The 22,559-nt window shown below is 34.5% G+C and overlaps 1 protein-coding gene across 1 annotated transcript; it reads left to right on the forward strand.

Moving 5' to 3' along the window:
* Nucleotides 1–797: 797 nt before the first annotated feature.
* On the forward strand, nt 798–3,098 carry LOC113729025 (L-type lectin-domain containing receptor kinase IV.1-like). Its single transcript, XM_027253353.2, has one exon. The coding sequence runs from the start codon at nt 849–851 to the stop codon at nt 2,871–2,873; it is 2,025 nt and encodes a 674-aa protein (XP_027109154.1). The 5' UTR covers nt 798–848; the 3' UTR covers nt 2,874–3,098.
* The last annotated feature ends 19,461 nt before the right edge of the window (nt 3,099–22,559 follow it).

Consider the following 22,559-nt stretch of genomic DNA (forward strand, 5'->3'; position numbering starts at 1 on the left):
GAGAGGGGGGAGAAAGGTGGCGGGTAAGAGGGGAGGAGAGGGGGAGAGGGAGGGGAGGAGGAGAGGAAGGAAGGGTGAGGGAGAGAGGAAAAAGCCAAAAAAAAAAAAATGTTATTGTTGCTACAATTGGCGGCGGGGAGGGGGAAGGGAGAAGAAAAAGAGAGGAAAAAATAAAAAAGAAAGAAAGAAAAAGAAAAAAGTTTTTCGTGTTGCTAAATTTTTCTTACAATTTTTATCGTAAGTTACGATAAAATTTTAGATAAATAATTAAAAAATTCATTTGCCAAACCGGCTCTAGTCTATTTGAAGTATTCCAATGGTATAAGACTGCTACTTGGAAAAGGGTGGAAGATGTGACTTTGATGTCTATTTCGGAGAAGTAAGTGCCTCACAAGCAATAAAAGGAAACGTGTTCTATTTGATCTCGAAATCCTCAGACTGCACTTCTTCCAAACCTGGATGGGGGATAACTTGTAGGAATGACATATTACTGATTCACATTGCATACGACCAAGGAATACTGCTATATATATATATAGTAGGCGAATAATTTGTACACGGTTAAACTGTCATATGAATATTTGGTTCACTTGTAACGCACATATGTGGACATATGAAACAAGTCCAATATTACAGTAAATAAAATTATGAAAAGGAAAATAAAACTAGCACATCTAATATATTTTAATTCGAAAAAGAGCATCATCTAATCGGCACCAAGAAGACTTGACTAATCGTCCAAAGCCTTTAGTCAAAGAAAGAGCACTACCACTGAGTGAATAAGAAAAACTTATCAGCACCTTATCGTCCAAAGTCTGCAGTACCACGAGGCTCTTAGGCTCTTAGCCATGTCATTCAGACTAGTAACAACATTCCTGGCCTATTTTCTGATTCACATTGGAGCTGATGCAGGAGCATCTGGCGATGTTGGATTCATCTATGAAGGATTTCAATCAACAAATCTAAGCCTGGATGGATTAGCCAAAGTTACCAACAACGGCCTTTTGCAGATAACCAATATTTCCCAATTACAAACGGGGCATACCTTTTATCCTGATCCCATCAATTTTAAGAGCACGTCTTATAGTTCAGCTTTCTCCTTTTCCACCCAATTTGTGTTTGCAATAAAGCCTGAACCCTCAGGCCAGACTGGTCATGGATTGGCTTTCGTGATTGCACCGACAAGAGGCCTGCCTGGGGGGCTTCCCACACAGTTCCTTGGCCTCTTCAATGATAGCACCAATGGAAATGCAACTAATCATGTCTTCGCTGTGGAGCTTGACACTATCCAAACTCACGAATTTCATGATATCAATGATAACCATGTTGGAATTGATATTAACTCCTTGATTTCTACAGTGTCGCAGCCAGCAAGTTACCGCCCTAATGACAGGAATTCATTTCACAACTTAAGTCTTAGTAGTGCTCAGGCGATGCAGCTCTGGGTGGAATATGATGGGGAGAATAAGAGAATCGATGTAACATTAGCTCCAATAGCAGCTGCTAAACCAACTACCCCTCTTTTATCTTTGTCATATGATCTTTCCCCCATCTTACAGCAAACAATGTATGTTGGCTTTTCTGCATCCACTGGTTCACTAGCAGCTGCTGATCATTTTGTATTGGGATGGAGCTTCAAGATGAATGGTGTTGCACAAGCACTTGATCTCTCTCGGCTTCCCAAGCTACCTCGATTTGGACCCAAGAAGGTGTCTAAATTCTTTACCGTTGGATTGCCTTTAATTTGCGTATTTTTGTTGTTAGTTGTAACATCTGGATTAGCTTATCATCTAGGGAGGAAGTGGAAGTTTGCAGAGGTGCTGGAAGAATGGGAGCTTGCCTATGGACCCCATCGATTCAAGTATAAAGACTTGTATATTGCCACCAGAGGTTTTAGAGAAAAAGAGTTGCTGGGGGCGGGGGGCTTTGGCAGGGTCTACAAAGGAGTACTGCACACAAACAAGATGGAAATTGCTGTCAAGAAGGTGTCTCATCAATCAAGACAGGGAATGAGAGAATTTGTTGCAGAAATCGTTAGTATTGGCCAGCTACGCCATAGAAATTTAGTACCTCTCTTGGGTTATTGTCGGCGTAAAGGAGAGCTACTTTTGGTGTATGAATTTATGTCCAATGGTAGTTTGGACAGGTTTCTGTACAACCAACCGAAGTCTACCCTTAACTGGAGCCAGAGGTTGCGAGTCATTAAAGGTGTGGCATCCGGATTATTCTATCTACACGAAGAATGGGAGCAAGTAGTGATTCATAGAGATGTGAAAGCCAGCAATGTATTGGTAGATGCTGAATTGAACGGAAGATTAGGAGATTTTGGCCTCGCGAGGCTATATGATCATGGTGCACTCCCTCAAACCACCCACGTAGTAGGAACTCTTGGATACCTTGCCCCTGAGCACTATAGAACAGGGAAAGCCACAACTAGCACTGATGTATATGCTTTTGGGGCCTTTATGCTAGAGGTTGCTTGTGGAAGAAGGCCAATAGATCCACAAGCCCCAGGAGAAGATGAAATATTGGTTGATTGGGTGTTTTCGTGCTGGAAAGCAGGTGATATTGTTCAGGCAATTGATCGAAAATTGGGTTCCCAGTATGTGAAAGAGGAGGCAGAATTGGTTTTGAAATTAGGCTTGTTATGCTCGCATTTAGAACCTACGATTAGACCAAGTATGCGGCAAGTTGTGGTGTACTTGGAGGGAACAGTTCCACTGCCAGAGTTATCATCAATTGGCATTTCTGCCATTGGTCTTGGTTTCACCCATGCTTGTGGCTTTAATTGTACTGCCTTATCATTGTCTTCTTCTACAGACAATAACTTTTCACGTTCTGTAGCAGAATCTTCTCTCTCTGGAGACCGGTGATCAAGATGCTAGTGTTTTCTGGTTTTAAAAGTAATAAGAAGAAAGACAATTTCTATGAATTGTATGAATTGTATAGGCACTTTTAAAACCAGAAAACAAAGCACATATTTCTATGAATTGTATAGGCAGCGAGTCCCATTTTGTGTCAAATCTATTGTATTTCTCTTCTTCGTTATTCCCTTTGACACTTGCTGTTATGCTTAATTAGCATGTTTTTGTGTGCTAGTCCTTTCAGAGTTTCACTGTTTTGGATTTCTAGTTTCTATCCTGAGACATTAGCCAAGCAACTTCATGATAAACATATTTCTTGCAAAATGTATTGCGATATTTCTATCATGCAAGATCCTTGATATTCTGTTCGAATGAGAAAACACAGTCGAATTTTCAAGCTTAAATGATCGTGGTTCTCAGTTCGGAAGCTATAATCACAACAAGAGACACAAAAGAACAAACAGATTATCGACAAGGTGATTTTATGCTCTTCAAGAAACTCAAAAAGTAGTTATTTATTGCCTCTAGTAAGCAACAAATGGTAAAATAAAATTCTGCAAGTAGTTATTCACAGGGATGTAAAGGCCAGCGTCGTATAATTATTAATTAGACGGTGAATTGAATGGAAGGTTAGGAAATTTTGGGCTTGCAAGGTTATATGATCATGGGAACAATTGGTTCCCCTGCCCCTGTTCATAAAACAGGAAGGCCACAACAAGCACGAATGCTCATGCATTCCCGGCCTAAACGTTTGAGGTTGCCTGTGAAGGCCAATTGAGCTAGCAGGGGATCTGGTTTTGGATTGATTTCGTGTTTTGGTGCTTGAACAGAGGTGAAATTTTTGAGGAGCTGATTATGTGAAAGAGGATGTTGAACTGATGTTGATTGTTGAATCTAGGCCTAATGTGCTCGCATTCTGGGCCCATTGCTTGCCCAAGCGCGAGCAAGTTTTGCTCGGCTTGGAATGTTCCGTAGAACTATCTAAGTTGCTTATAAATTACTAGTGAGAAGGGCATACCCTATATGTGTAAAAATCTAAAATAAAAATTTTGTAAAAGGAAAAGTTATTAAATTTTTGGTAGTTTTTGGAGGATTTTTTTCAGACATATCATTATCATTAAAAGTACCATGAGCCTTGTTATTTTGAAGTGTAAGAGTCTGTTTGTTTTAGTGTAAAATATTTTTCCAGAAAAGGTTTTTAAATTTTCTAGTGTTTGGATGGATTAAAAATTTAGAAAATATTTTCCCGGGGAAAACGATTTACATTGTTAGGCATCAATTGATTTCCGTTGTAAATTTTCTAGTGAGGTGCATGTAAACATTGAAGAATTATTTCGATTACGAAGTTAGTCATGAGTGTTTTCCACTGTCAGAGTTAGAGTACAAGAATTGATGTGAAGAAAGTTGATTGAGTTAGACTACAAAGGGGGTCCTGGAATATCCAGTTGGTGAAGATCATACAATAAGATTGGGTCGAAAATTGTCAAACTGATTGTTGTTGTGAAAACAAAGATCAGAGAAGAATCCATTTAATTGAATTGTGACTATCAAAATCACAAAATGAGTTATTAATAAATAGATGTTAAATTGTGCGATGAAAACAGTCTATCTAGATGCGTTCATTATTGCAATGAGAAAAGTGTTTGAAGATGAGGAACCAGCATAAAGTGACGTTGATATAATTTGCAAGAGAGATAATTGTTCATGGTGGCAGTGAACCAACTTTGATTTAACGGAGGTAATGTTGGCATATTAAATCATGGTTCAAAAAATAGAAATTTCTATATTATTATTTAATAGTGTTTTAGTTAAGTTAAGATTTTAATAATTCTATTTGAGTCATGTTATGGTAGTTTTATTTTTAAGAATTAGTATTTTATTAAAAAATTTCTTATGATTGTAAGACTTGTTTATAAGTCACGTGATCTATAAATAAGGAGTTTTATTATTATATCAGTTGAAAATAATGAAACTTTGAAAGCCTAATTATTATTATGTGTGACTAATAACATAATGTTAATTTATTTCTCTTCTCTCACACATATTTTTATGTGTGGTAACTTGTCTCCCCATATGTGGCGTTTTTATCAAATATATCTCTTATTTTTTTGGTGAATTTTTTTTGTTCTACACAGCCACAGCCGCAGCCCTCTCTTCCAACAAATTGTCTTTATTTTCCTCCCTTCTCCCCGCCCCTCTCCCCCCAAATGCATTACCCACGCCACCATACCTCACGCTACCCTGTCCTTCTCCCTCCCTCTAATGATGAAATCCAAAGGTGGATAATGACTATTTCCAGGTTTTCAACTTCTCCAGTATACATTTAAATATTCAACTCCAGAATTGGCTAAAACCTGAGAACATTCATCTGCCCCTCTCTTGTGTTCTCCTTTGCGCTTAAATAATTGTCAAGCCACAAGAACTGAGGTGGTGAAGAAGGAGAGGTTGGCAATCGAGGGAATCGTTGCATTGAGATCCCAAGGCTCCAAGCAGAGAAGAAAGAGAAGAAAGGACGGTTTCGAACTAGCTGAGATGAAAGCTGCCAAGGAGGTAGAGCTAAAACTCCACCGTAAGTGGGGTCAAATTTTAGTACAATAAAACTTATTGTAAAAAATAAAAACTACTAACATTACGTACAAGTTATAATTGTACTCTACGAGTACTCATTTTTTCAGAATGTTGCAAAATCAATTCATTATCAATTTTATTAAATACAACTTTTTCAATGTAACTGAACCTCTGGAATTTTTTAAAATAATTTGTGAATTACCATCAACTTGAGCTTCTATAGGTTTCTTTTAAGAAATTTATCTTTATTTTGTTATAAATAAAAATCATAATAACTCAATATTATATCATAAATAACTTGAAATTTTCTTGTTTTTGAAGACTTTGAAATTTGAAAAAAATTGCTTTGAAGAATTTGTTTTCTCAATCCATTCAAGAAAATTCACCCTTTGTGTTTGAAAACTTTGGGTGAATTTGTTTTGAACTAACTTCCATAAATAACTGTAAATAAAATCAAAATTATTGTGATGGTAAGAATTATGAACTTCCAATTGTTTGGGGTCAATGTATATAGAAAAGAGAATTTGATAAAATTTAGTGAGGTTAAATAAGATGAAATTTTAAAATTAAAGCCTAAAAACTAATTTTCCAAAGTTAAGTGGGGTCAACCCCACTTGCTTGCATGTGGCTCTGCCACTGCTGCCAAGTAGGGGTGCTGTCGAGTCAAGTCGAGCTCGAGCTCGAGTAGTGCACTACTCGAGGCAAAATAACTAAGCTCGAGCTCGAGCTCGTCAAACTTTTAAAATTCGAGCTCGAGCTCGAGCTCGACATCAATTTATGGAACTCGAGCTCGAACTCGAGCTCGAGTTTAATTAAATGTAATTAATTCAAATTAAGCTCAATCGAGTTTATTCGAGCTCAATCAAGCCTAATCAACCTCAAGTAATAAAAATTAATATTTTATATATAATTTTAAATAAAGGATATTATTAACATTTCACAATAATAAAAATTAAAATATATATTATAAAAAACTCGATAGAGCTCGTCGAGCTCTCGAGTATTATATTTCCAAGCTCGAGCTCGAGCTTGGTCAACCGAGCTCGAGCTCGAGCTGCTGACCAAGTAGCTCGCGAGCTCGAGTCGAGCTACTTGGTTCAGCTCCAGCCCTACTGCCAAGTAGTGAAGCCATGAGGGATGAATTTTGGTATAGTTGGGATGAAAACTATTTTCTAGACTTACCCAAACACGAGAAAATTGATGGGTAAGCAAATATTTTCCCCGAAAATGACTTCTACAGAAAATATTTTCACATGGAAAATATTGACCCCCAACCAAACAGACCCTAAGTATAAGCATTATTATGATCTTAGGTTTTGTTATTCCAACTATGTCCTCATTAATAGATAATTGAAGTTTCATAATATACTCTTTTTAATTTATTATGATGATTAAAATTCATTATACCATACCTATTGATTTAGAAGAAAATAATAGTTGATGACAAGGCAATGTTAAGCATTAGAGACTAAGGCGGATCAGGTCTCAGTTTTCTATTTATCTAAAACACCTTTCTATTTAATAATTAGATTTATTGCATTTTAATAATAGCAATAATTGTAGAGTTAGGAAAAAATTGTAACCTTAATTAAATTTGAATTATGAAAACAATAAATAAAAAATAACACTCCAAACCAACAGGTCTCTTTGCATTCTAATTTCAATTTTTTTTGTTTCCATTAAAGATTCTTGATTAGTCATAGCCTAATTAAGTTTTCAAATCTTCAAAAATATTACTATTGATACCAAAACAAGGAGCTCTTAGAACAATAGAATTTTTGTCTTTTGTGCTTTTATGTTAGATTCTACCTGAAAAAAATAAAAATAAAATAAAACAAAAGAAAAAACTCAATTATTTCTACCAATGAAAATTTAATTCTCAAAAAATGAACAGTTAAATGAAAAATATTTATATATGGTGAATCATCTATACTCCATTATTAATAGAAATAACATACAAAATAATACAAAGAATTTAACTTCAAATAATATACATCTCTTCATTTTTAACTTCATATTGAGGAATTTCATCAAGATATTGATAAATTCAGCTCACGGAACATGAAAAAGGGAGAATGAGACCAATCGTCCCTCACATATTACTGATGTGAAAATTTAGTCCCTTAGAATGAAAATGATTAGTTTTAGTCCCTGACAAATAAAAAATGATCACTTTAGTCCATTTTCACTTTTCCAAGCAGATTTTGACTGGAACTTACTGAGCCCACATTTAAAGCATAAGAATGGCAAACCACCTTGACTAGAAAATGTTAGGGGACTAATAGTGCAAAGCTTTAGTTAAACATTCATAAAATATATATTTATATAACTAACCCACCATTACTAATAATTTATCTCAACCCAAAACAACCCTAGTTGCAAACTCGCAGCAGCTAATTGAAATTCATCTGAAGGAAATTGCTGATTGAAATGCCAAATATGTTGGGTTCAGAGAGAATGATGCAACAAGCGCCGGTAGACTTGGCAACCTTGGCTTGATCGACGGATGCAACTTCCACAATTTCTCCATCTTCCAGCATTTGGGCCATCCAAACTTTGATGGAGAATGGGTTTTTCTTGGCTTCAGTAATTGCACTACTGCTGTAGATCGTGACAGCACCATTGTCGGCCAGCGTTGCAAGTGTTCTAAAATGCCTGAATGAAATGTCTGAAGCCGTGCAGCACTGGGGAAAGCTCTGCATTTGCCTCTTAAGAGCCGAAGTCGCCGAAAACCCAAGAAACTCAAACACCAAAAAGAAGTCCTTAAAACTCATAAAAGCCAGCTTCTTCTTTGCCTAATCATCAACCGACCATGAGCAGAATCTTGTGTTGTCGAAACGGCCACAACAATGTTAACACTATCTGCTTGGGTCGTGCGTAGCACTATCCTAAGAAATTATTTCATGAAATTGAAATGTCTCCCCAAGATTAAACAAGCCTTCTTCTATTTGTTGCGAACAAGAAAGACATTGATAGAAATTGAAATGTCACCATCTGTTCTTGTTGATTTCTAAAAGCTTTTCTAATCTAATCTGCTAAATCAGGTAGCTCGTAAGAAAGACATCAAAATCAAGAACATAGGTCCTTCTATAATACACTTGTTTTTTGTTGAAGACTCGTTAGTTTTTCGTAAAGCTAGTACAGTAGAATCAGATGCAATTATGCAAATCTTGAAGAAGTATGAGAAAGCTTCAAGCCAATTAATCAATGTGGAAATGTCCTCTGTTTTTTTCAGCAAAAACATAGGCCCAGGAGACAGAAAGGAGGTGTACAGCAGGTTGGGAAGCATGAAAGAAGTCACACAAGGAAAATAAATACCTTGGATTGCCCATGGTGATATCCAGGTTAAAGGAAGAAGTTTTGGCTTCATCAGGGAAAGAGTGACAGGAAGACTAGAAGGTGGAAGAGCAAGCTACTAAGTCTAGTAGTTAAGGAAGTAATTCGTAAGACGGTTATATTGGCCATGCCCACATATTGCATGTCTTGCTTCAGATTTTCTAAGCATAAGTAAAATAATGGCGGATTACCAGTGCAGAGCTGAAAAAGAGAAGAAAAAGATGCATTGGCTAAATTGGAGGCATTTATCAAAACCAAAACTCAGTAGGGGACTTGGATTCAAGGAACTGCACCAATTCGATTCAGCATTATTAGCAAAACAACTCTGGAGAGAAAAAACTAATCCAAATCTGATGGTCAGCAAAGTGCTTAAAGCTAAATACCTTTTTTTTTTTGGGTTCTAGGGAAGACTAAACTAGTCCTTAACAAAGTAACAAGTCTAGGTGTAGTAACACCTTACACATCAAAACTGTTGGGTGTGGACCAGCCCATTTGTGGGCCAAACCACAAAACCAAGCATTTTTAGGTTTAAGTCAAAATTTGACTTAAAAAGAAAAGGTGAGCAGCCGCATGAAGCATCATTCTTTGGTCCTTGTGTGAGTAAAAAGGATTTTAGCCGCCACTCTTGCTGGCTCGGTGACGAAGGAGAAGAGAGAAATAACTTGGTGATCTTGATTGGAGGGTGATTCGAATCCTGATTGAGACGAAATTTTACACACGCGATCCTCTCATCAAACTCTACTCATCTACTTGTTCAGATTTCAGATATCCTCATCGTTTGGTAACATTTTTTCAAACTCGCTTCTTTGATAGTTGTAGTTTTTGGGGGTGGTTTTATAGCAATTTTGTTTGGTTGATATTGGTGATATTATTATCATCCGAATATTTCGGATAGACCTGTGTATTCCTATTAGTGTGATAGTGGAGATTTTTGACTGGACTAGATCCCCTGATTTTTTTCAATTTGGGTTTTCTACGTAAAAAGTTTTGTGTCTCGTACCTTTTATTTTTCCTACATTTTATTATCACTGCTGGCATTATTATTTGGGGTGATTTAATTTATTTCTATTTTAACTAGTACTTGGGGAAAGAGTAATTTATCCTGGACTTACTCTGATATTGTGTGCTTGCACTGGTACCTCTTTCCCAACAAGTGATATCAGAGCAGTCAGGTTGAGCTGCTCAGTTGTACTAGTTGAAAATGGATGATTCGGATAGTGGTTGCATGATAAAATTGAATGCTATTAATTATTCAATTTGGAAGTCTAGAATGGAAGACTACCTATATTCTAGAGATTTGTTTGAATCTGTTCTAAAGGATAAAGGTAGACCAAGTGATATGAGTGATAAAAGATGGGTTGTTATACACAGAAAAACTATTGGTAATATTAGAAAATAGATTGGTCGAAGTATTTTTCAACATTTTGCTAATGACACCAGAGCTGATGTATTATGAAAAAAACTTAAAAATATGTATGAACGGAAGATCGGTTTGAACAAGACTAGTTGTCTGAAACAGATTACTCGGATGAGATATAAAGATGGGGAAGATATGACTAAACACTTGAGTAATTTTTAAGGATTGATAAACCAAGCAACTACGTTAAATTTGAATTTGGATGATGAAGTGCAGGCTCTATCATTATTTAGTTCACTACCGGATAGTTGGGAAACCATGGTGGTCTCTTTTAGCATTCAGCTTCGAATGGTGTGTTAATCATGGCTATTGTAAAAGAGACCGTAATGAATGAAGAGCTCAGGTGGAAGGAACAAGAAATTGTCTGAGTCCTAGACCCTGGTGACAGAAAAGAAAGAAAGAAGAGGGAGAAGCAAAAGTAAATGACCCCATAATAGAAATGACAAATCTAGAGACATATCTGAATCGCGGAAAAATATTGCATGCTATTATTGTAAAAAGGAAAAAAAGTGATGAAGAGATTACAACAGTTGTGGTAGCTCATAATGATATATTTGTATTCTGTGATGATAGTCATGTGAATATTATTCATTATGACAGTGATTGGGTAGTTGATTTGGGTGCATCCTACCATGTTATTTCTCACAGGCATTTCTTCTCAATCTACACCGAAGGAGATTTTGGATATGTTAGGATGAAAAATGAAGTCTCATGCGAAGTTGTTGGCAAGGGAGATATATATTTGGATACAGATAGCGGGTGTCAGCTGATATTAAGAAATGTTCGACATGTCCTTGATATTCGCCTTAATCTTATTTTTACAGGAAAACTTGACGATGAGGGTTACCATAGCTTGCAAGGTGGAGGCAAATGGAAATTCAGCAAAGGAAATCTCATTGTTGCTAGAGGAAAGAAGTAGAGTACTATCTACTGGATGCAAGCCAAGTTGGGGAAGGGAGAAGTGAATACAGTTCATGATTCATCAATTGACCTTTCGCATAGGCGACTTGGGCACATGGGTGAAAAAGGAATTTAGACACTTGTTCGCAAACAACTCCTACCTAAAATTAGAAATAATACACTTAAATCTTGTGTTGACTGCATTTATGGGAAACAACATAGAGTTGCATTTCAAATTTTTCTCCATCTAAAAAATTGAATCCGTTAGAATTGGTGCATACTGATGTTTAGTATATGAAAGATAAGTCTCTTGGTGGTGCTGTTTATCTTGTAATTTTTAATTGATGACTTTACTAGAAATGTTTGGTGTTTTGTTTTGAATCCAAAGATCAAGTTTTGGATATAGTTAAATATTTTCATAGCAAAATTGAAAGAAAAACTGACAAGCAGTTAAAGTGTATTCGTGCTGATAATGGTAATGAGTACAGATAACTATTTGAAATCTATTGCAAGTCTCGTGAGATCAGATTGGAGAAGACTGTGCCAAAAACTCCTCAAGAGAATGGAATAGCAGAGAGGATGAATAGATACATCACTGAACGGATCAGATGTATGCTCTCTAATGCTAAGTTGCCAAAATCTTTTTGGGGTGAGGCAATGAGAACTGAGGTCGATTTGATTAATCTTTATCCATCAGTTCCTCTAGATGGTGACATCCCAGAGAAAGTATGGACGGAAAAGATATATCTTTTAAACACTTGAGAATTTTTGGTTGTCAGGCATTTGTTCATATCCCCAAAGATGAGAGGTCAAAACTTGATATAAAATCAAAACAATGTATTTTTTTTGGGTTATAGACATGAAGATTTTGGTTATAGGTTGTATAATCCTATTGAGAAGAAGGTGATTAGGAGCAGAGATGTTGTCTTCTTTGAAAATCAAACCATTGAAGATATTGATAAAGGTGATAATTCAAAATCTTTAGATGACATTCCTGCTAGTTCAAATTCAGATCCAGATCCAATTCCAGTACCTGTTGATTTTAATCAATGGGGAGCTGAGACAGAACAGAGAGAGAATGTTAATAATGGTAATAATCCTACTGCTGATGAACCTGAACACGAGGTGCTACCTATCCACCACCGCCACCATAAGATGAGTTTAGGAGATCTACTAGAAAGAGGAGACCTTCTAGCACATATAATTCTCATGAATATGTGTTGTTAACAGATGGAAAAGAGCCAGAGTCCTACTGTGAGACTTTAGAGCATGAGAATAAAGAAAATTGGTTGCGAACCATGCAAGAGGAGATAATGTCTCTACATGAGAATCACACTTATGAGTTAGTAAAACTGCCTAAGAGCAAGAGCATTCTAAAGAATAAATGGGTCTATAGATTAAAGACTCGGGAGCACAACTCACAACTAAAGTATAAGCAAGATTGGTTGTAAAGGGATTTAGTCAAAAGAAGGGTATAGATTTTAAAGAAATCTTCTCTCCTGTGGTAAAAATGTCATCAATTTGAGTTGTTCTTGGTATTGCAGCCAGTTTGAATTTGGAGATCGAACAACTTGATGTAAAGACAGCCTTTTTGCATGGCAACTTGGAAGAGCAGATTTACATGGAGCAATCGGAGGGGTTCAAAGAAAGTGACAAGGAAAATCTTGTATGCCGTCACAAGAAGAGTTTGTATGGGTTGAAACAGGCACCGAGACAATGGTATAAGAAGTTTGACTCCTTCATGACAGATCACGAGTACCACAGGATTACATTCGATTATTGTGTTTATGTGAAAAAATTTTCAAATGGTAATTGTATTATTCTCCTGTTATATGTTGATGACATATTGATTATTGGTCGTGATACTGTGAAAATTGACAGGCTAAAAAGGGAGTTAAGTAAATCCTTTGCAATGAAGGATTTGGGTTCGGTTAGACAAATATTGGGACTGAAAATCTCACGAGACAGATAAAATGAGAAGTTTTGGTTGTCTTAAGAAAAATACATTGAGAAAGTACTCAACAGATTTAACATGAGCAAGGCTAAGAAAGTCTCAACTCCACTTGCGGGTACTTTAAATTGAACTTCAAGCAGTATCCTACAAGTGAGAAAGATAAAGAAGATATGAAAAAATTCCTTATGCCTCAACTGTTGGTAGTTTGATGTATGTCATGGTTTGCACCAGACCAGATATTGCTCATGCTGTTGGAGTAGTCAGTTAATATCTCTCTAATCCTGATAAGGGGCATTGGAATGCTGTTAAATGGATTCTTAGGTATCTCAAGGGAACTTCCAAATTGTACTTATATTTCGGAAATGGTAAAACTATGTTAGATGGGTACACCGATGCAGATATGGCAGATGATCTTGACAATAGAAAGTCCACCTCTGTGTACTTGATGATTTTTGCAGGGGGAGCAGTGTCATGACAAAGTAAGTTACAGAAGTGTATCGCCTTTTCTAGTACGGAGACGAAGTACACCGCAACCACTGAAGCATGCAAAGAAACTCTTTGATTGCAGAAATTCCTTCAGGAGTTGGGTTTGAAACAAAAGGAGTATAGTCTTTACTGTGACAATAAGAGCGTTATTCATTTGTGTAAGAACTCTACATTTCACTCTCGGTCCAAACACATTGATGTGAGGTATTATTGGATTCGAGAAGTACTGGATTCCAAGTTGTTGACACTTGAAAAGGTACATACAAATGATAATGGTACTAACATGTTGATCAAGGTATTGCTTAAAGAAAAACTCTTGTTTTGTAGACAAAAAACAGGTTTGACTATACCCCCAAATGAGTTGGAAGGGGAGATTATTGGGTGTGGGCCAGCCCATTTTTGGGCCAAACTACAAAACCAAACACTTTTAGGTTTAAGTCAAAATTTGACTTAAAAAGAAAAGGTGAGTAGCCGCATGAAGCATCATTCTTCGGTCCTTGTGTGAGTAAAAAAGATTTCAGCTGCCACTTTTGCTGGCTCGATGAAGAATGAAGAGAGAGAAATAACTTGGAGATCTTGATTGGAGGGTGATTCGAATCCCGATTGAGACAAAATTTTACACACGCGATCCTCTCGTCAAACTCTACTCATCTACAGGTTCAGATTTCAAATTTCCTCTTTGTTTGGTAACATATTTCCAAACTCACTTCTTTGACAGTTGTAGTTTTTTGGAGTGATTTTATAGTAATTTTGTTTGGTTGATATTGGTGATATTATTGTCATTTGAATATTTCGGATAGACCTGTGTATTCCCATTATTGTGATAGTAGAGATTTTTGACTGGATTAGGTCCCGTGATTTTTTTTAATTTGGATTTTTCACGTAAAAAGTTTGGTGTCCTGTGCCTTTTATTTTTCCTACATTTTATTATCACTGTTGGCATTATTATTTGGTGATTTGATTTATTTCTATTTTAATTAGTACTTGGGGAAAGAGTAATTTATCCTGGACTTACTCTGATATTATGTGCTTGCACCGGTACCCCTTTCCCAACAAAAACTAAGTCAACTTCGCAATATTTGTGGCAGTTCCACTAGAATATGGAGGTCTGGCTGTAAACTCAAACCAAACTTAGCCAAACAATCCGCACATTGCTTTCCTTCACGCCATACGACAAAGCTCTACTTACTTGTGAGGTTCCAAAAAATGCATCTTGGATTCGGCGGAGCTTAATGAGTGTAAGATATCTGCTAAAAGTTCGACGCCACACAACAAAGCTCTACTTACTTGTGAGGTTCGGAAAAATGTATCCTGGATTTGGCAGAGTTTAATCAATGGAAGATATTTGCTAAAAGCTGGACTTATGAAGCAGGATGGAAATGGAAAAAAGCAAAAAAAATATGTGAAGACAAATGGATGTCGTCAGGTAAAAATAGAAAAGTCAAATCAATGGGGCCTGACAACTGCAGTGTTTCCAAGGTGAATGAACTAATCAGCAATTACAGGTGGAATAGAATTCTTATTAAAAAATTATATTGTAAAGAGGATGGTGATAGAATTGCTACTATTCCAGTCAGTTTGAGTGGTAGGGAGGACTGTGCCTACCGGAAATTCAGCTCATTTGGTGAATACACAGTTGACCCTAGATGTAATTTGAGCATAGCAGACGATAGACATCAGGAACAAAGAAGAAACCAACAAGGAGGGCCAAACTGAGAAGATGTGGAAACTCAAGGTAAAACACAAGTAAAAACACTTTCTCTGGAAATGTCCAAACCAATCCCTCCCAACAAACGAGATGATATTCAAAAGAATAGGGGCTGGAGAATCGTGGTGCAAAGCTTGTGGATAACAGGTGGAAACAATAGAACACATTCTGTTATCGTGCAGAAAAGCTGAAGAAGTTTGGAAATATTCCCCGGTGAGGTGGGAAGGCCTAAATGATTGCAAAGGAAACTTCTGGAAATGATGGAAGCTAAAAAAAAAAAAAAAAAAAAAAGGAATGGACCACATTGCTCTCACTGCAAACATTTTCTGGTCCTTATGGATAGAGAAACAAATCCAAGTTCAATGACGTCTTTTACCTCAGTTGATACATAGCACATGTACATATTTATTGATAATCAATGATAATCCTGATGCTTTATGATTTATTAGTTAATTAAATTGGTGCCTTGACCGTTTTGTTGATTTTGGAATATAAATAGGACAAATTTCACCCTATTTAATCACTACTTCAAAGGAGGTACCTTCTTTTATTATTTTAAATTCTCTTATGTGCTCCTATGTATTTTTTATGCATAATTGCATGTTTTTAGTGTTTTTTCCTTTAATTACTCATTTTATTCATTTTAAGTTTCATTTATTTTATTTAATTTCGATGATTATTGGTGAGGCATTTAAATGCCAAATTGTAATAGATAGGCGTTCAATATATGTATTTAACTAGATTATGTAATAGATATGTTATAATTTTTGTCAAAAATATAATTAGTTAGATAAATGTAATAGTTAGGTTATTATTTTTAAAATTTCCCCCTTTAGATTGTAATTAGAGTCCCAAATGTAATAGTTAGACTTTTATTTTGTTTATTTGCTTGTGTGCTTACGTGCTTATTCGTTTTTATTAGGGTTTTGCATCTAGAAATTATACCCATGTATTATGTGTTCTATGTACATTATGTGTTTACTTGCTTTAATTATGTTTTATATGATTAATTTAGTTATAATAAATGCATAACGTCGTCACACTGGTCCAATATTAGTGAAGACTTGTAGAAATAGATTAGTCCAATGTTAGACCCTTTAGGTTGTTTTTGCGCTAGATTCACATTTTTTGTGTGACATTCATCACATTTCATACATATTTTTCAAATTTAAGATATTTTCTCATTTTGCATGATATTTTCTCTATATATTATCTCCCTTATCCCTATGTACGCAAAACATGACATTTAGACTTGCATTCAATTTAGGAAATTAGATATAGGTTAGTTCATTTGTTTGACTAGATTAGAAAAGTCACCCTTCAAATATGGGAGATGGACGAGTATGGCTCTTTGACCTTAGCATGCTTGTATCTCCTCTATAGAAAGAAAAATTGAGTCACGAATCTTAGTCCCCCGTACCCGTTATGTTGCATCCCTCTCTTTTAAGTCATATATATTTATATATTATAATTCTTCTTTTCTTCGAATCTCATCTTTTGCATATTAGTAACCTCTTCTACGAATCATTTTAGACATTACAATTAATGTATTTTGCACTAATTAAACTTTGAAAAGATATTTCAACCCTCTTGATATCCATTAGATTTAGATTTGCATCCATATAGAAACTTCCAAATGTGATAAGTTTTATAGGTTAGATAAGGAAATTTTCGATTAAATCTCGCAGCTAGTCTTGGCTAAATTGAAAGAGTGTCTTAGGTTTGAATCTATCAAATCTTTGTCTTTCCTTTCTTCAACCGTGACTCCCGAATTCTTTTCTCTTGTTTTCAGAGATTTGGAGTCGTCTAAAAAGGGTTTTATCTTTTTTTTTTATTAAAAATACATTTTTAGGTGATTTGGTACATCTAAATTCGATACCAAGTGGCGACTCCTATTTTTTCTTAAAAACCCTTTTTAAATTATTATTTTGGGCTCAAATCGTCATACTTTTTAAGTCCCATTTTAGGCGCTTTTTCTTTATTTATTTATTTTATAAAAATCAAAAAACATTTTTTAACACATTAATAATTTTCTATAAAAAAAGGGGCATGACAAGAATTATAAAAAAGTGACAGAAATAGTTTACTCCAGACCCTTTCACCCTTTATATATAGTACATAGTATAGATATTGATAACAACTTTGTTTATCTTAACTTTTGTTTTAATCTGTATGTTAATGATGAAGATACACCAATCACAAATAATTACTAATAATTGTTGCTACTCGAGGTTAAAATGAAGAAAATAAAGACTTGTTTGTTTAAGAAATAAATTCATGCGTCACAAAAATTAATGACTTTTTTTTTCTTAAGGAAATAAAGAAAGAAAGAAAGAAAAACCTCCAAAGGCTGATGAGGGTTTTTTTTCCCTAAACCAAAAAGAAAGAAAGAAGAAAAATATCATTTAATACGTTAATTTCTAAATTCATTCGTGCAACAAATACATTTTTCTAAATTCATTCGTGCAACAAATACATTGACTACAAATAAAAATTAGCCTTTTGTCATTGTTATAGCAAAACCAAAAAAAAAGAGAAAGAAAAAAAAATTAGCCATGTTGCCCTTGATAAAGCAACTTTCACAAATAGCAATAAACTTCAGACTATTAGAATTGAAGAATCATACTATAAATCTACCTAAGGCCACCTTATGTGGACATAACAATTTCTTGTGTGCATAAAAAGATGAATTAAAAAAAAAGTATAATTTTTGAATGGAGAGAGTATTGTTGTCATCACTGAAAGCGAAAGCGAACAAAGTGAGATAGACAATCGTTTTCCTCACACTAAAATGACCTTGACTGATAACGAATAATTTAAAGATAACCTTTTTATTTTTTAGAAAGAATTAAAGAAAACTGTAGACTGACTAAGATATATAACTACAATTTGTGTTGTTACGTACGTAATCATAATTTTCGTCAATTAAGTTATATTTCACGAACTAAAATTTATTAAATGTCATGCACAAAGATATCAGTAGTTCATTGATTTTTTTTTTTTTTTGGATAGGAAAATATTTTTTATTTCTTACTTTCTCAACTCTCCACAATTTTTTTTTTAAAATTTTTTGGTTACATTTTCAAACTTTACAAACGGCTAAAACTCGATGGAACGACTTATTATTTGCTTTGTCTCTGACTAAATTAACATCCACAGAGTGGTTGAGATTTCTTTTATAGTTTCTGTTGAACCGAAAAAAAAAAACAGATGTCTAATTTTCCATCTCAGCAGTTTAAAAAAATGCAAGATCAGATTTGCATTTTCACTATGTCTACAGTGCAATCACGCCTTGGTTCCTCAACTGGACAAAGGCGTGTCATGCAACTTTGTAAAACATTAGCACGCCTTTAATTCCTTAGCTAAATAATACTTGATAATACTGAGAAAACGACCACCAGGATCTCCATGCTAATGGTAGATTTGGACTTTTTGTAGGATTCATATTTCAAATGCAGTAAAGTTGCATCCCAGAGGCATATTCAAGACATTTGAAATCTTTCCTTTAGAACTAAGAAGTATTCCATGGTGTTGGTGAGAAATGAAAATAAGAAGACAGACAATCTTCTCTGACAAAGTTTCAAAGAAACATGATACATTCAAGAGCCAAGCATTGGCGGAACCAGGATTTTAACTTCGAAGGGGCAAAATGAAATACATGACCGTAATTAGTTTTGACCATGTGTAGGGATTTCCAAAAGGAGAAAAAAAAAATAAAAATGGAGCCCTTCCCCCCCCCCCCCCCCCCCCCCCCAAACAAAACAAAAAAAGCACACAAAAAAAAGTGTTACATAACTAAACGTGTCTTTTCTAGTTGAAATGTGATTTTGAAGGGATAACAATCGAAGCATCACCCACCTTTCCCTTGAATTGAAGTGTTATACGTCAATTTAAATTTCATAGTCAAATAAATTAAGGGATAATTCCACAAACCTCCCCTGAGGTTTTTAACAATTATAGAGAGCTTCCCTCAGGTTTTAAAAATTACATATACCTCTCATATTTTTACTACTTAGTAACAATGTAGGTCCAATAAGATAGATTTTCTCGCAAAAATCCTAAATTGCCCTTTCGTGTGAAAATAAGAAAGAAAAATATAGTGTACTCAATCATTTTCTTCCATACTTTGCACAAAGCAACAAACCTAATCTCAAATAACCATCCAAGCATAAGTTCTAAAACCAAGTAGCCATTCAAAAGATCTCAAATTGCATATATAGTATAAATACTTGCCATGTAAAAGAAAAAACACATACACAAACCCCATTGACAACCAATTTTATACCCAAAAATTAAATATCAATGTTCAAATACCTTTTCAATACAAGTTAATCTTATTTAGAACTACCATTACAATCCTCCAATGGCCTTAAAACTATTAATATCTCAAAAGTAAAGAATAAATTCTACCTCCACAATAAAATCATAATAAAAAAAATTCTAATTCAATGAAAGAGATCCTTATGTAATTATTGAAATTTTAGAAAAAAATTTTCTTAACAACAAGCAAAATAGGACAAATTCCACACCTTAATTTTTTTTACCTATTTCAATCATCAATTTCATTATTTATTTCTCTATCACTGCGAGTCTCTTCATTTCCATCTAGTTTGATACATAATATGCTCCCTCTGTTAATTTTGTAATTTTAATTTGCTAATATTCACAAAATTGAATATAATAAAAAGAGGTTATATTAACCAGAAAAAAGAAGCGAAAATAAGTGAAAGACAGAAAAATAGATTTTATTTTGGGTTTTGTAAATTTATTGGCTTAAATTTAAAATTGTCTACCAAGTGGAGGGAATTATAGGTATTTTACTATGTCAATGGGGGGTAACTGTAATTTTTTAAACCCGAGGGGAGCCAAGTGAAATTGTTGTCAAAAATTTCAAATGAGGTTTCTGAAATTATCCAATAAATTAAATCATTAGTTTAATATATGCCAAAAAAAATGCTGTTCAATACCGTTACGAACATAAACTTCTAAAACAATATTCTAGAAAGCAAAACATATGATTCATGTATTACCTAATTCAAGTTTGGGAGGCAAGACTTGATATTAAAGTCTGGGGTTGGGGGTGGGGGTGGAGGGGGAAGGGGAGGACCTGACATGAAAATAGGAGTAAAATTCTTGTAAGCATTCCCCTAAGGTAAAAATCGACAGTTCTCACCCCCTGTTCTGCGGTTGGAACGAACTATTTTTCACTACAATGCAATAAAATTGTAGAATAATGATGAATTTTGGTCTCGAAACTTTGAAATGCAACCTAGAAAATGTCCTAGGGCTTTGCTAGTTGATTCCGATTCAATAGTACAAAACTCAAATCTCCTCCCAAATGTAAAGATTGTGGACTTCAACCCACCTCGACCGGCTTCTGATCGTTCTTGCTTAGACTCGCTTAACAAGTTTTGACAACTTATTCCACATCAAGAAGCAGTCAATCAAGAAAAAACGTTGACGGTAAAATTTGGATTTGAGTTTTGAAACTGAGAAGATATGAAACAGGTGGAAAAATGGAGGTGGAGCTTTAGGTCCTTATGGAATGAAGGCCTGCAGAATTTCTGGGTACGATGAAATATAGTGTTATGCATGCACTACAATAACCAATCTATGGATTAGTATGACAAAAATATACACAAAAAAATAACAAGGGTAAAATATCAAGAACTTTGCAAAATATAGACCTATCCGGTGTCAAATTCAATGCTAATCCCATGTGACTTTAATGGCAGTTGAGATCTTCGGTGTCACTATTCGGATGTCAAATTCAATGCCAATTCCACTTATCACGTGTGGATAAAGAAAATTTGAGTTAAACCAAATCAATTTGAGTTATTAAAAAATTAAAGAGTGCGTGACAATTTCAATAAATAGGACGTTTAGCAAAAATATAGAAATGACATTAAGGTTCCGTTTGATAAAACATAATCTGAATTCTGAAGTCTGAATTCTGAAATCTGAATACTGAAACAATTAATTTGCTGAATTTTAAGCACTGAAAAAAATATATGAATGTCTGAATTTTAATGCTAAACCTATTTATGTTGTTTGATAAATATTTATAACTAAATGCTTAATAAGTTTAATTTGACAATTTTGCCCTTATATCCTTTCATTCAAAAAAGAAATAGAATCTATGATTTAATTAGTTTAAAATTGTTAGGTATGAAAATGACAATATTTATTTTTAAATCAAATTAATATAAAAGATTAAATATATTATATGAGGAGTATGGAGAAGAAGTGAAAGTCATTAAAAAGGGAAAAAAGAGAAACTAAAAATCGTTAGATAGAGAATATTATATTGTTTAATTAGATAAGAATTTTGAACATAATTAACAAACAAGGGTAGATTTGGTAGATAAGATAAGGTAGTTGAAGTAATTCTATTGATTCTTATCAGAATTAAGCATTCAGTTAGGATTCTTGTGCTGAAAAAAATACACACAGGTTCAGCACTGCTTAACAAGTTCAGCAAATAGATTTTTATTTATCAAACACTCAAAACATCTGAATGTCTGAAAAAATTCAAATTCAGCACTCTTTTATGTTATCAAACAGACCCTAAATTATCACTAGAAAGTGGTACTAAGGATTCCATATGCTCTAGAGATCCTCCATCCGGTTCTTATGCCAGTCAAAAAGGAGAAAACGATTTAATCAATTTCTTAGTTTGGTAAAATTCTTATCTTAAGAATATGTATTGAACGAAGCATCAAAACGTAACATCAATGACAATATGCGATCACGTAAATGATTTAACAGACGAAATTAAATATGGAGTGTCTTTGTTAGAAAGCTCGTCTTTGTATTGTTTAACTCAATTTTCTTCCAAGTCTCGTAATATCTGGCAAGTCAATCTTAAACTATTTAGCAGCCTCGGTGCCAGTCCATTGCCGTAAGACTCATTACCTAATGTATCGTCAATCATGTCGAAAGACTGGTTCTCCTCGTTGTACAACTGCAAACTTCTTACAAAGACCACATGATTGGACTGGATGCCGGTGTTGTATATTTAAAATTTTGATGTACAATTATATTATAATATTATATTAAATATATGTAAAATATTTATTTATATACATCATTTTTTTATAAGTATAATATTAAAATAATATAATTGTGCATCAAATAATGAAATAAAAAAAATCAGTGGACCAACCACAATCATATCGGCACCCACATCCACATGATTTTATGGTACAGTTTATTGTATTTACCTGAGAACGGATTTGGAGTCAATATCGCTGTGGTCTTATCAAGTTTGGTGAATTTATTGTATTTATCATATTTTTTGATGTGTAATTATATTATATTATTATA

Source organism: Coffea arabica, chromosome 2e (assembly GCF_036785885.1).
Source record: "Coffea arabica cultivar ET-39 chromosome 2e, Coffea Arabica ET-39 HiFi, whole genome shotgun sequence".
NCBI classification, from domain to species: domain Eukaryota; kingdom Viridiplantae; phylum Streptophyta; class Magnoliopsida; order Gentianales; family Rubiaceae; genus Coffea; species Coffea arabica.